The 13,030-nt window shown below is 40.4% G+C and overlaps 1 protein-coding gene and 1 long non-coding RNA gene across 2 annotated transcripts in view; both read left to right on the top strand.

Annotated features, from left to right (window-relative positions):
• Window positions 1–303: 303 nt before the first annotated feature.
• Window positions 304–1,699, top strand: LOC114676085 (pregnancy-specific beta-1-glycoprotein 8-like). The gene is made up of 3 exons (XM_077979915.1): window positions 304–352; window positions 695–1,027; window positions 1,407–1,699. The coding sequence occupies exons 1-3, from the start codon at window positions 304–306 to the stop codon at window positions 1,697–1,699; spliced, it is 675 nt and encodes a 224-aa protein (XP_077836041.1).
• A 2,807-nt stretch (window positions 1,700–4,506) lies between these two features.
• LOC144337559 (uncharacterized) overlaps window positions 4,507–13,030 on the top strand; it is a 30,784-nt gene continuing 22,260 nt past the window's right edge. Inside the window, exon 1 of the long non-coding RNA XR_013410767.1 lies at window positions 4,507–8,223. This is a non-coding gene — a long non-coding RNA (uncharacterized LOC144337559). The remainder of the gene's footprint in view (window positions 8,224–13,030) is intronic.

Below are 13,030 nucleotides of genomic sequence, written 5' to 3'. Positions count from 1 at the left end.
ACGACAGGGAATATGTTTCTGCTCCAAAACGACCAGCTTTTGCCTGTCCCCTTCACTCTTTCTAGATCATTCCTTACATTCTGTTCTATCTTTGGAGGTCACTGGCTCAAGTAAGTCATCATGAAACACCTGCAAAAAACTACCCCACCTTGTACCTCCACTGCCTCAGGACTGAACTGACCTCCAGGTTTGACTCTGGTCTCCCATGTCTTATTTCTGCTGAAACATTCAGTCCCAGGCCAGGCTGTTCAGTATCTTAGGGTTTCAGGACAATGGGAAGTCCCGTTATTACTCATCTCTAGAATGTCCTTGGAAATGGAAGCTGCAGAGAAATCACATCTAGGGGGGCAAAGTAGGATGGAATTTGGAAGGGACCCAGCAGTTGCACATTCCAGGTAAGGAATCCAAGGTGAGCCAGCCAGTCAGTGGATTAGAGAGGGACTGGGACGTGTACCAGGGCCTGTGACTCCCACTGACATGTTTGTCCATGACCCAACACTGCTGCTAAATTCACACTTCAGAAAGTCTGTGCTTCCCTAAGACAGAGCAGGCAGCCTCATAGTCTTTGAGCCCTTAGATCATCATACATCTGTCTTGTGACACACGCACCAGCTATTGACTTTCAAGGACTCGGGTGGGCTGAGAGGTGGGAGATGCCAACTCTGATTGAAGGATGTCTGTGGAGGAATCAAAGGTGCCACACAGGACAATCTTCTCTCTGTTATCCACCCAGCGGAGTTGCCCAAGCCCTACATCACCAGCAATTATTTCAACCCCATGGAGAACAAGAATGATGTATCCTTAACTTGTGTACCTAAGACTCAGGGCTACACCTACGTGTGGTGGGTAAATGGTCAGAGCCTCCCGATCAGTCCCAGGCTAAAGCAACCCGGTAAAAACAGGATCCTCATTCTAGCCAATGTCACAAGAAATGACACAGGACCCTATGAATGTGAAATACGGGACCGAGTTGGTAGCATCTGCAGTGACCCAGTCATCCTGGATGTCCTTTTTATCTGGTTCCTCTGTGGACCAGGCCACCAGCAAAAATCCAAGCCACCAGAGGCCAGGCATCTCAGTCTCTCTCAGGTTCAAATACAGATACTTTTATTTCTGGACACCAGGGCTGGTCATGACTCCCTGCCCTGGGAAAACTTGGCTAGGCACAGCCTTAAGCAAGAATATAAAGGGAGGGGCTGCTCTTGTCATGGGAGACTTGGGGTCTACAGCCTGTGATGGGAGAAACACGTGAATACCTCATGCCTCTGTTCAGTGAAGACAGAAGGGGTTTGGCTGGGCCTTGAGGGTGTGTCTTGGCTCAGAGGGACACTGTGTCCCTTTGAGAGACCAGGCGCATCCCCTTCCCTTGGACGACATCACCTGTGGTTTTATTCTCTTTACTCCAGATGGTCCAGACTTCCCCAGGATTTTCCCTTCATTCACGGATTACCGTTCAGGAGATAACCTCTACTTGTCCTGCCTCGCGAACTCTAACCCACCGGCAGAGTATTCTTGGACGATTAATGGGAAGTTTGTGCAATCAGGACAAGAGCTCTTTATCCCCCAAATTAGTACAAAGCATAACGGGATCTATGGTTGCTCTGCTCGTAACTCAGCCACTGGCAGGGAATGTTCCACATTCAAGATGGTCATAGTCTCTGGTAAGTGGATCCCGGCATCATTGGCAATAGGGTTTTAGGTGGAGTCTATCTGGCTTTCAGAGAAGAGTCAGGAAAACATTTTTATTCCCAGCCTGTGTCCCATGGGCAGAAGCAAATCCTAAATTCTCCTTCTGAACCCTCTCAATTTCTCTCTACAGACTTTCTTCTTGTTTCTCTGTTTTCTCATGGCTGACCTTGTGTCCAGTCTGAGAAGGGTAGGGAGGGGGCTTTGTCAGTCCTGAGCCCTATGTGGTGGAAGAGGCTTCATAGAGGGACAAGAAGGAGAGTCCTCAAGATCAAGTTGCTTCTCGCTGTCTCCAACACATCCCTTTCTGCCACATCTTTGTTTTCTTTTACTTACTCCATGTGCTACAAAGAACATCTGAGGCTTTGAAACAAGCTCACATTTTTCCCCCAAATGAGAGGAGGAAGCCCCTTGGATGAGAGAGGAGCAGCTCAGATTGCTGCATCCTCTGCTCCAGGCTTCTCCAGTGACTGGCCCTTCCTGACTCCACTGGGGTGGGTCCCACTGGGGTGGGAACAGCATGTATGGAGAAAGACCCCTGATGGCCTGTCCTGAATTCGGCTAAATTTAGCTGCCGGTTGAAATGAAGCCTAGGCTGCAGGGAAATAAGAAGAGAGGGAGCCTCGGGGCAGACTCTGGAGTTGTATCCTGGCTCTGAAGTCACCAGCCATATAAGGCTGTGGGCACAGCACGTGGGACACAGCACAGAGGACAATGAGTGATGCACACTTGGAGAAATAGGGAGATTCACCTCTGGGGCTCTGCATGGCAGGAAAGGGGCCATGCCAGAAAGTGTATATTTATAGAGTATAAGACTACCAGAACACTTATATATATCTATTATAAGACTTATCATTAAGTATTTCTAAGTGTGCAATTTAGTGTTGTGTAACCATCACACTATCCATTTCCAGAACTTTTTCCTTTTACCATATTAAACCTCTGTACCCAATAAACAGTAACCCTCACTCCTTCTCCCCCTAAGTCTTAGCACCCACCATTCTACTTTCTGTCTCTATGTAACTGGCTATTCTATCTTTTATAAATGGAATTATAAAATAATTATCCTTTTGTGTCTGGCTTATTTCAGTTAGCATAATGTCTTCAAGGTTCATCCATTTTGCACGATGTATTGGAATTTTATTCCTTGTTAAGGTTGAATAACATTTTGATGTATAGATATACCTCATTTGCCTACCCACTTATCTTTCAATGGACTTTCCGTTGTTTCCTTTTTTTTGCTATTGTGAGTAATGCTTCTCTGAACATCAATGTGCAAACATTTGTTCAAATTTCTTTTAATTCTATAGGGAGTATGTCTAGAAGTGGAATTGCTGGATCAAATGGTAATTTATTGTTTACATTTTTTGAGAAACAGCCACACCACTTTTTACAGTGGCTGTAACATTTCCCATTCCCATCAGCAATGCACTAGAGCTCCAATTTTTCCAACTGTTTGAAAACACTTGTTGTTTTATGTTGCTTATCAAAAAACAAACACTTGTTGTTTTATGTTGTTTATCAAAGCCATCCTAAAGTGTGTGAGATGGTGTCACATTGTGGTTTTGATTTGCATATCTCTAAGTATTCGTGACGCTGAGGAAATTTGTGTGGACTTATGGGATATTTGTATATCTTCCCTGGTGAAAACTCTGCTTTAATCCTTTGTTCATTTTTTAATTGGGTTTTTGGATGTTTGCTGTTGTTGACTTGTAGTTTTTCATGTATTCTAGAAATTAATTAGGTATCACACATATAATTTGCAAATATTTTTCTCATTTCATGGGTTCCTTTTTTACTTTCTTGATAATGTTCTTAGATATATAAAAGGTTTTGGTTTTTATGAAGTCCAATTTATCCATTTTATTTGTTGCCTATTCTTTTGTTGTTACAACCAAGGAATCATTGTGAAATCCAATATCATAAAGATTTTCTTCTACCTTTTCTTCTAGGAGTGGTATAGTTTTTGCTCTTACATTTAGATCGTTGATCTATTGTGGGTTAATTTTTGTATATGGTGTTAGGTAAAGGTTCCACTCATTCTTGCCCTTGGATATCCAGCTTTCCCAATGTCATTTGGTGAGAATACTGTCCTTTCCCCATTGAACGATCTTGGCACACTCCATGAAAATCATTTGGTCATATATGCAAGGATTTCTTTCTGGGCTCTCTCTTCAATTTCATTAATTTCTATGTCCTCCTTTATGCCAGTACCACCATGTATTGGTTACTGGGGCTTTGTAGCAAATGCTGAAATCAGGAAGAGTGAGTCCTCCAGCTTCATTTTTACTCTTCAGAGTTGTTTGTCTATTTAGAGTCATGAGATTCAATATAAATTTTAGGACAGATTTTTCTTTTTCTGCAAAACTGTCACTGAGATTCTGATAGGAAGTGTATTGAATCTGGAGCTCACTTTGGGTAGCATTGTCCTCCTCACAATATTGAGTCTTCTAATTTATGAACACAAAATGTTTTTCAATTTATTGATGTCATCATTAAGCAATATTTTATGGATTTCAGGTATAATCATTTCACCTCTTTGGTTAAACTTATTCCTAAAATATTTTATTCTTTGTGATATTAATACAAATTAAAAATATTTTCTTAATTTCCCTTCAGATTGTTCATGGTTAGTGTATTGAAATACGACTGATGTTTGAATGATGATTTTGTATTGTGCAACATTACTGAATTCATTTATTAATTCTAATAAGTTTGTTCCATCTTTAGGATTTTCTACATGTAAGTTCAAGTTATCTGCGAACAGAAATAATTTTACTTCTTTCTTCCAATTTGAATGTCTTTTTAAAAATTCTCGCCTAATTTTTCTGACTCGATTTTTCAATACTACATTGAATAGAAGTGTCAAAAGCAGCATCCTTGTCTTGTGCCTGCTCATACAGGGAAAACTTTCAGTCTTTCTCCATTGAGTATGATGTTAGTATTGGGTTTCTCACATATTGCCTTTATGTTGAGGTGGTTTCCTTCCATTCTTAGTTAGAATGTTGTTACTGTGAAAAAACATTGAATTTCATCAAATGCTTTCATTGATTCAATCTTATTACTGATTATAGCTCTATTCATATTTTTGTGTTTTTCTAGGAATTTGTCTATTTCATCTAGGTTATCCAATTTATTGGCATACAATTATTTCCAGCAATTTCATAATCATTTTATTAGAATTGGTAGTAATCACTTCATTTTCTTTTTTCTTCTTTCTTTCTTTCTTTCTTTCTTTCTTTCTTTCTTTCTTTCTTTCTTTCTTTCTTTCTTTCCTTCAGAGAGAGAGACAGGCTCTCACTCTGTACGCTAGCCCAGGCTGAAATACAGTGGTATGATTATGGCTTACCATAGCCTCAACCTTCTGGGCTCAAGCAATTCTACTTCTTCAGCCTCCCAAGATACTAGGAATACAGATACATGCTAATATGCCCAGCTAATTGATTTTTATTTCTTTTTTTGTAGAGACTGGGTCTCCCCAGGTTACCTATGCTGGTTCAAACACCTGGCCTCAAGAAATCCTCCCATTGTGACCTTCCAAAGTGCTAGGATTAAACTATGACCTGTCATATTCAGACTCCATTTTCATTTCTCATTTTAGTAATTTTAATCTCTCTTTTTTCTTAGTCAGTGTACTTAATGGTCGTCAATTTTGTTGATTTTAACTTGAAGAATCAACTTTTGGTTTCATTAATTTACTCTATTCTTTTACCATTCTCCATTTTATTTTTATCCACTCTAATCCTTATTGTTTCCTTCATTCACTGTGCTTGGGTTTAGTTTGTTCTTCTTTCAAATCCTGAAGTATGAGGGAGCTTGCTTCATACCATTCTTTTAAAGGTTTCATGCAGTCAATGAAACAAGATGCCACACACAGGCGAACCAATGTCAGCTGCTATATTACTACCATCATCATTAGCCTTGAGGTCAAATAGTCCCAGCATCAAATCTCAGATCCACCTATTACTAGCCATACGACACCAGGAAAGATTTTACACTACTCTAAGTTTCTGTCTTTTCATCGGCAAAATGGAAATACTATCCACTTGACAGGGTTACTGTGTGAATTAAATGAAGTACAGGTAAAGCATTTAGCAAAGGGCCTGGCACATAGGATGTGCCCCTCAACAGTACCTGTTTCCATATATATGTAGAAAAAGAGGTAACACATAAAACACTAGGACATGGTTCCTGACTACTTGTGAGAGAGAAAGCAAGCAAACTAAGTGCAAAGAATCAAACCTGGTATGTTAGTTTTTACCAACTGAGATGCATCCAGGATGGGATTAGACATATAAGATAATTTATCAGGGAAGACACCTCTGAGGGAATGTGGGGCAGGCATGAAGGTAGTATGGGAGAACTCACAGACCCCTATGCAAAGCAGACTCCTGTGAAAAAGAAAGAGAAAGAAGTTTTAGGTATTAATACAGTTCTAAGAGAGTTTTTGCATGGCTGATGGGGAGTCCTCCAACCAGTTTCCCATTAAAGTTAAACAGAGCCTCAGAGAACTAGGCTTGCTTTCACACCCTTGCTGGGAGCCTGTGGGAAGGAAGCTTTCTGTGCAAAGGACTTGGTGAATTTGAAATGCACTGACCTGGGCCTTCTGTCAATCATGTCCCTGCCATGAAGACCCGGCAGGGTCTCATTCATGGCTGCCACCACAGAGACACTGAGAAAAAGATGCAACCATGAAAAGGTGGGAAAGTGGAAAGTTCTAACGACATAGAAAATAGCAATCAGCCTTTCTCCCATCTGAAACCCTTCTGAAATATCGTGTGCTGTTGAGAATTGACAGAGGACTGATCACCAACTTAGAAACATGGTGAGAGGGGAAAAAATCTGCAAGAATATAACCATCTCCCATCAACTTTACAACAGAAATAATATATTATTTGAAGAAACAATTATAGAGTACCTCGTGTTACATGCTTGTTCCTGAGGCTTCCCCCAGTAAAATAACATCACCTCCATTCCTTGTTTTCTTTCTTTCCATGACAGCTCCTTTAGGAAGAGGATATCTATCTTGGGTTATTCCGAAACAACAACCATGATGTCATTTCTGTATTCCAGGAAGACTGGCAGGTATGATGTCCTTTTCTCTTGTCCTGTTTCCTGCAGGGCTGACTGCCATGCTTGGGAAAGGGAAAATACTTATTTGCCTGTATCTGGGACTGGATCTCCTCCTTCCTCCACCAAACTCCTGTTTCTCAGCACTAATTCCTGCAGTTCCCTTTCTCCCTGACCTTTATGCTCCCTGTACCCCACTATCTTTTAGACATAATTATCTCCAGCCTCTGCTCATTTGTTTCTCAGATTCAAACGAGAAACACAATTTCACATTGTGAAACCCTCTTCATTATTTTTCACATCTCTCAATAGTGTAATTCTCTCCATTCCCATAAAGACCAACCACTTCTCAAAGTGTTGCTTGACTTCTTGTCTCCAGACTTTGAAACCATCCTTGCATATGACTGCCTCATAACCTTTCTAAAATCTAGTTAATTCACTTAAACAAGAATCTCCAAGGGTCTACTCTAGCCTCTTTGTAAGTTCACATTTCTTCTATTTGCTAATCCTTCTCACTTCCTTTACCTCTACTTCCTAGTATAATTCCTCCATCTTAATCAGAACTGTCTTCCTACACATCCCTGCCCCTTCACCCATATAGACATAAAATTCTTAGTCCCAATGCTAAGCCTGAAAACAAGGTGAACTCCCCTCCACCATCTGCACTACAGACTTAACCACACCCTTCATCACAAGCAATCTCTGACTTCGTGGAGAACAAAGACTTTAGGATTAGCCTGTGAACCTGAGACTCAGAACAAAACCTATGTGTGCTTGAGACCTTTTCCTGATGGCCAATTCATGTGTTCAAAAAAGATACAGAGATGAAGATGGCAAGGTCGCTACCCCAGGGGATATAAAGCCTAAGACAGGAAATGAGACCTGAAAATAATCATCATACCAAAATAGAAAAAAAGTGAAGGCCACAAGAAATCAGAGAAATCTGATGGAAAATATAGCTAGACATTGGAATCACTGGAAAACATTTTTAAAAGTGGATGCTCAAGCCCCACTCATGAGTTCCAGTTTCAAGGTCTGGAGAGGGACCCAGGCACTGGTAATTTTTAAGTCTTCCCTGACACTACTAACATGTAACAAGGATGGAGAACTCTTGTTGTAATAGGTAGAACTTAAAACTAAATCAATGATTTTCAGCTAGAAGTACCGGAATGACCTAAGGACCTTTTTCAACATACATAAGACTATACTTTTTTGGCCCTAATTATTAAGGGGTTACATCAAGAACTCAGTAATCCAGTTAGGAAACAGAAGCTGAATGGAAAAGCCACCTTATTTTATATGTTAAAATATATATACAAAGTGTTTTCAAATGAGTGATAAGTGATGCTAAACCTTCTCTAAATAATATTTATGGGAATTTTAATAATATGAGTATTCTAGGCTGGGCGCAGTGGCTCACGCCTGTAATCCCGGCACTTTGGGAGACAGAGGTGGGCAGATCATGAGGTCAGGAGATCGAGACCATCCTGTCTAACACGGCGAAACCTCGAATCTACTAAAAATGCAAAAACAAAATTAGCCAGGTGTGGTGGCAGGCGCCTGTAGTCCAGCTACTCCGGAGGCTGAGGCAGGAGAATGGCATCAACCTGGGAGGCGGAGCTTGCAGTGAGCATAGATCATGCCACAGCACTCCAGCGTGGGCGACAGAGCAAGACTCCATCTCAAAAAATAAAAATAAAAAAGTTCAAAAAAATGAATATTCTAAACACTATATGAAATTTCTGGAAATTGAATATGTTATCAGTCATAGTGTCGTATGCCACAGAAGTAACTAGATTTCTATGTGAGCTGTGTCTTTACCATAATAAACCGAATATAAATCTCATTAGATTTTTCACCAGAGTCATTTTAAATCTTTGTCATTCCCAGACAGTTGCTTTGATTCTTCCTCAAAGTATTCATATTCAGCTACAGTCCAAAATTGCTTTTTCTTCAACGAGATGTATGGAAAAGACTCTGACAACAACTCTTGAATACAAGTTTCTGATAACTTCAAGATCATACCACTGGACTCTCTGAGAACTTTCAAAATTTTAATGAACAGGCTGATACCTTCAAGAAATTCAAGACAAAGAAGAAAAAAACCTCAGTTTTATTGTACTAAATAATCAAAACAATAACGTTTTCATAATTTTTTATTTGAAAATGTGCTGATTCTTTGAATCTTTTCTTCTCCAGATTTATGAACTTTCTCTTTTAAGCTCTTTATACTTCACAGCAATTTACTAAAGTATACTTTTGTGAACAAAAATTGAAACATTTGCTTTTGCTCCCAATATGAGTGCCCCAGAATTGGGAAACTATTCATGAGGATTCATATGCTTATAGTAATAAAGTTATCTGCACAAGTTCAATAAGAATCTTCTCTCTTTATAACAGGACACATTCAAAAACATTGGTTATGTTACCAAGGCTTTGACTGGGATGTTCTATTTGACAATATACATAGAATAAACCCATAGGGAATGCAGGGAAAGTCTGAAGATGGCCTTGATTTGGCTTCCTAGTCTCAAAAGGTTTTTGAAAGTTTAATCTGAGAGTTTTATAAAACTTCTAGCAATGCAAAGTTTAAAAAGGGTGTCTATGGTCCATTGCTACACTTGCTGCACTTAGGTAAAAAATCTAGGCAAGTTCGGTGAGACTCAACCTATTTTGCAAACTAATTCATCCTACTGGAATTATCTTTCATAAAAATAGAGACTCCTATGTAGATAAAAATTATGTTAAAAAGAAAAACTATAGTACACCTGTTACCAAATTGAACCACTGTTCATTATCTTTGAGTATTTCTAATCCACTGGTAGACTGGACTGGACCCTGAATTCTTTTACTTTTTCCAATGCAATTTTCTCCACTGAAATCATTAAGAACAAGAACAGCTCTGTTGCTGAAGCTCTATAAGCTTGGACAGTGGACGCAGGACAGTGGGTGCAGCCCAACAAGTGAGAGCGAAAGCAGGGTGCGGCATCTCCTCACCCAGGAAGTGTAAGGGGGAAGGGAATTCTCTTTCCTAGCCAAGGGAAACCATGAAAAACACCTGGAAAATCAGTTGACTCCCAGCCTAGTACGACGCCTTACCAAGGGTCTTAGCAAATGGAACAACAGGAGATCATACCCTGGGCCATGCTCAGAGGATCGCTGACCCACAGAGCATCCCTCATTGCTAGCACAGCAGTCTGAGTTCTAACTGCAAGGCAGCAGCGAGGCTGGGGGAGGGGCACCTGCCATTGCTGAGGTTTAAGTAGGTAAACAAAGTGACCAGGAAACTTGAACTGGGTAGAGCCCACCGCAGCTCAAGGAGGCCTGCCTGCCTGCATAGACTGCACCTCTGGGGACAGGGCATAGCCAAACAAAAGGCAGCAGAAACCTCTGTCGATGCAAATGTCCCTGTCTGACAGCTTTGAAGAGAGTAGTTCTCCCAGCACAGACTTTTGGATCTGAGAACAGACAGACTGCCTGCTCAAGTGGGTCCCTGGACCCTGAGTAGCCTAACTGGGAGACATCCCCACTAGGGGCAGACTGATAACCCACACCTCACAGGGCCGGGTACACCTCTGAGATGAAGCTTCCAGAGGAACGATCAGACAGCAACATTGGCTGTTCAGCAATATTCACTCTTCTGCAGCTTCTGTTGCTGATACCCAGGCAAACAGGGTCTGGAGTGGACCTCAAGCAAACTCTAACAGACCTGCAGCTGAGGGTCCTGACCGTTAGAAGGAAAACTAACAAACAGAAAGGACATCCACACCAAAACCCCATCTGTATGTCACCATCAAAGATCAAAGGTAGATAAAACCACAAAGATTGGGAAAAAGCAGTGCAGAAAAGCTGAAAATTCTAAAAACCAGAGTGCCCTCCCCCTCCAAAGGAACGCAACTCCTTGAGAGCAATGGAACAAAGCTGGACAAAGAATAACTTTCACAAGTTGAGAGAAGAAGGCTTCAGACAATCAAATTTCTCAGAGCTAAAGGAGGAAGTACGAACCCAGCGCAAAGAAATTAAAAACCTTGAAAAGAGATTTGACAAATGGCTAACTAGAATAACCAATACAGAAAAGTCCTTAAATGACCTGATAGAAATGAAAACCATGAGAGGAGAACTACGTGACAAATTCACAAGCTTCAGTAACCAACTCGATCAACTGGAAGAAAAGATATCAGTGAGTGAAGATCAAATGAATGAAATGAAGCGAGAAGAGAAGTTCAGAGAAAAAAGAGTAAAAGGAAATGAAAAAAGCCTCCTGGAAATTTGGGACTATGTGACAAGTCCAAATCTACATCTGATTAGTGTACCTGAAAGTGACTAGGAGAATGGAACAACTTGGAAACACTCTGCAGCATATTATCCAGGAGAACTTCCCCAATGTAGCACGGCAGGCCAACATTCAAATTCAGGAAATACAGAGAATGCCACAAAGATACTCCTCGAGAAGAGCAACTCCAAGACACATAATTGCCAGATTCACCAAAGTTGAAATGAAGGAAAAAATCTTAAGGGTAGCCAGAGAGAAAGGTCAGGTTACCCACAAAGGGAAGCCATCAGACTAAGAGCAGATCTCTTGGCAGAAACTCTACAAGCCAGAAGAGAGTGGGGGCCAATATTCAACATTCTTAAAGGAAAGAATTTTCATCCCAGAATTTCATATCCAGGTAAACTAAGCTTCATAAGTGAAGGAGACATAAAATCCTTTACAGACAAGCACATGCTGAGAGATTTTGTCACCAACAGGCCTGCCTTACAAGAGATCCTGAAGGAAGCACTAAACATAGAAAGGAACAACTGGTACCAGTCACTGCAAAAACATGGCAAATTGTAAAGACCATCAATGCTAGGAAGAAACTGCATCAATTAATGAGGAAAACAACCAGCTAACATCGTAATGAAAGGATCAAGTTCCCACATAACAATATTAACCTTAAATGTAAATGGACTAAATGCTCCAATTACAAGACAAAGACTGACAAATTGGATAAAGAGTCAACACCCATCAGCATGCTGTATTCAGGAGACCCAGCTCACATACAGAGACACACATAGGCTCAAAATAAAGGGATGGAGGAAGATCTACCAAGCAAATGGAGAACAAAAAAAAGCAAGAGTTGCAATCCTAGTCTCTGATAAAACAGACTTTAAACCATCAAAGATCAAAAGAGACAAAGAAAGCCATTACATAATGGTAAAGGGATCAATTCAACAGGAAGAGCTAACTATCCTAAATATATATGCACCCAATACAGGAGCACGCAGATGCATAAAGCAAGTCCTTAGAGATGAACAAAGAGACTTACACTCCCACACAATAATAATGGGAGATTTTAACGCCCCACTTTCAGCACTAGACAGATCAACTAGACAGAAAGTTAACAAGGATATCCAGGAATTGAACTCAAACTCTGCACCAAGCGGACCTAGTAGATATCGACAGAACTCTCTACTCCAAATCAACAACGTATACATTCTTCTCAGCACCACATCACACTTATTCCAAAATTGACCACAGAGTTGGAAGTAAAGCACTCCTCAGCAAATGTACAAGAACAGAAATTATAACAAACTGTCTCACAGACCACAGTGCAATCAAACTAGAACTCAGGATGAAGACACTCACTCAAAACCACAAAACTACATGGAAACTGAATGACCTGCTCCTGAATGACTACTGGGTACATAACGAAATGAAGACAGAAATAAAGATGTTCTTTGAAACCAATGAGAACAAAGACACAACATACCAGAATCTCTGAGACACATGGAAAGCAGTTTGTAGAGGAAAATTTAGAGCACTAAATGCCCACAAGAGAAAGTAGAAAAGCTCCAAAACTGACACCCTAATGTCACATCACAATTACAAGAACTAGAGAAACAAGAGCAAACACATTCAAAAGCTAGCAGAAGGCCAGAAATAACTAAGATCAGAGCAGAACTGAAGGAGATACAGACGCAAAAAAAACCTTCAAAAAATCAAAGAATCCAGGACCTGGTTTCTTGAAAAGATCAACAAAATTGATAGACCGCTAACAAGACTAATTAGGAAGAAAAGAGAGAAGAATCAAATAGACACAATAAAAAATTATAAATGGGATATCACCATTGACTCCACAGAAATACAAAACACCATCACAGAATACTATAAACACCTTTACGAAAATAAACTAGAAAACCTGGAATAAATGGATAAATTCCTGGACACATACACTCTCCCAAGACTAAACCAGGAAGAAGTTGAATCCCTCAATAGACCAATAACAGGCTC

This window comes from Macaca mulatta, chromosome 19 (assembly GCF_049350105.2).
Source record: "Macaca mulatta isolate MMU2019108-1 chromosome 19, T2T-MMU8v2.0, whole genome shotgun sequence".
Lineage (NCBI taxonomy): Eukaryota > Metazoa > Chordata > Mammalia > Primates > Cercopithecidae > Macaca > Macaca mulatta.
Note: the sequence above shows the minus strand (reverse complement) of the source record. Positions and strands in the feature narration are given on the sequence as shown.